This window comes from Echinops telfairi, unplaced genomic scaffold (assembly GCF_000313985.2).
Source record: "Echinops telfairi isolate 266 unplaced genomic scaffold, ASM31398v2 ScPeMD7_7469;HRSCAF=8507_0, whole genome shotgun sequence".
Taxonomy (NCBI): domain Eukaryota; kingdom Metazoa; phylum Chordata; class Mammalia; order Afrosoricida; family Tenrecidae; genus Echinops; species Echinops telfairi.
In genome coordinates, this window is record NW_022111372.1 from 84,426,585 (window position 1) to 84,428,510 (window position 1,926).

At 50.7% G+C, this 1,926-nt stretch overlaps 1 protein-coding gene across 2 annotated transcripts in view; it reads left to right on the top strand.

Annotated features, from left to right (window-relative positions):
• SH3TC2 (SH3 domain and tetratricopeptide repeats 2) overlaps positions 1-807 on the top strand; it is a 68,162-nt gene extending 67,355 nt beyond the window's left edge. For both annotated transcript variants that reach the window (XM_045284797.1, XM_045284798.1), the window contains exon 17: positions 532-807. In XM_045284797.1, the coding sequence (XP_045140732.1) occupies positions 532-723 (192 nt within the window). In that variant the 3' untranslated portion in view covers positions 724-807. The remainder of the gene's footprint in view (positions 1-531) is intronic.
• The last annotated feature ends 1,119 nt before the right edge of the window (positions 808-1,926 follow it).

A 1,926-nucleotide genomic window follows, 5' to 3' on the forward strand; every position in this document is an offset into this window, starting at 1 on the left:
TTAGGTAGAAAGGCAATTTATTGGCTCAAATAACTGAACTATCAGTGGCACATTTAGCTGCAGGTAGTTCTAGATCCTGGGACTCAAAAGTCATTGTGGATTTCCTCTGCCTTCCTTGCTAATTGTTGGGCTCAGTATGTTTCTATTTCTTATTGCTTCTTGCCCTCATTCCCCTCCAGCCACTGCCAGGCTTAAAATCCCACCTTGAAGTATGAGGGGCCCCTTCCCAGATAGGCCACACTGCAAAGTCCTGAGAACTGCTTGGGATGGGCCAGCTGGGTTTGTGTTCCACGTGATGCTCACTGGCAGAATGAGGGTGAGGAATGTGCCCCCCTGTGCCTGGGCAGGGGGAAGTGTTATTAGCAGAGGCTCGGGTCCACAGTAGCTTGGAGAGGGGAGCTCCTTTGCCCAAGAGCCAGGAGAAGAGGATGGGACTGTTTGCTGTGTAGACACAAGCCCAAGTGCTCCAAAGCCTCCCCTGGGGATTTTTGCTAATGCCGTCTCTTCTCTGCCCCCCTCCCATTCGTCTAGGATGCCCACGATGCCACAGAGTACTTCCTGCTGGCCCTGGCAGCAGCCGTCCTGCTGGGTGACAAGGAGCTGCAGGATGACATTAAGGTCAGACTGGACAACATCTCCCAGAGTCCCCTGTGGCACAGCAGCCCCGCTGGGCGCTCCTCGGAGAGGGCGCGGTGGCTGAGCAGTGGCGGACTGACTCTCTGAGGAGAGTTGCCCCCACTTTGACCAGTCGACATGGCCCAAAACTGCCTCCCTGGCCTAGACTCCTCAAAACGAATCCCGCAGGGTCCCGCAGGGTCCCAGCCACTTCATTTTCCGAATGGGAAGAACCCCTTCCGCGGGAGCGGGGCCTATTCCCTGCACACAAGGAGTTGATGAAGGAGCAGTCCTGGTTCCAGGCCTTGGCCAGTTGAATTGTGGTGCTTGTACACACCCTCACCTCTGAATGGCACCTTCTCAGGGCATGAGAAACCATGCTTGCTGGGGACCTCTATCTCTTGCCCTCAAGTGGGGAAATCAGACCTTGCCCTGCGCTGGTAACAAGACCAGCCGCTTGGAGCTGGCCCCAGTCACAGACTTGTTCTCAGGGAAAGATCCCTCCCATTGCTGACAAGAGAGCAATGGCTTCATTCTTTCCTCTTTGCAACTGGGACGGGGGAGGTGCCACTCCTCACACTCAAGGGGGTGGCTGAGCTCCAAGACAGGCTCAGAGTGGCCCAAGGGAACCCACTGACACCTGTCCACCCTCTCTATCCTGCTCCCCAAACGGCCCAGAAATCCCAAGAAACACTCCCAAGGCCAAAGCTAAAAAACAAAAACCACAGACATTTATGTTCAAAATTAAAAAAATATGACTTAAATTGCACGTGTACATTATTAATGACTGTTATTAAAGATTGCCCATGGGCATTTCTATACACTTTTTGTCTCTCTTTTTTTTTCACCAAGGGCAGATAGATGAGAGTCCTGAAGGATGAAGTGTCAAATATCAATGGGTCTCACTAATTGCAAGGTGGATCCTTTACAAAAGATTCAGCTGAATGATCTATCAGTGCCTCACAGATTGCTCCCAACTGTAATAAATGATATAAAGCAAAAATCTCACAGCTTCGAGCCTATTCCTACTCAGAAACCCTAGAGGACAGGGTGAAACTGCCCCTGTGGGTTTCTGAGACCGTAACTCTTTATGAGATTAGATTTTTGTTAAAAACTTTCTGATTCTCTGCGTTTTGGTAAGGACATCTAGTGGTGTAGTGGGTCCATTTGGGGGTTGTTAACCACAAAGTTAGGAGTTTGGACCCCAGTCACTGCTTGGGAGAAAGAGGAGGCTGTCTGCTCTCGTGAAAGATTTACTTCTTGGAAACCCACTGTATTAGTCTGGGTACTTTGGAGAAACAAATCCACAGC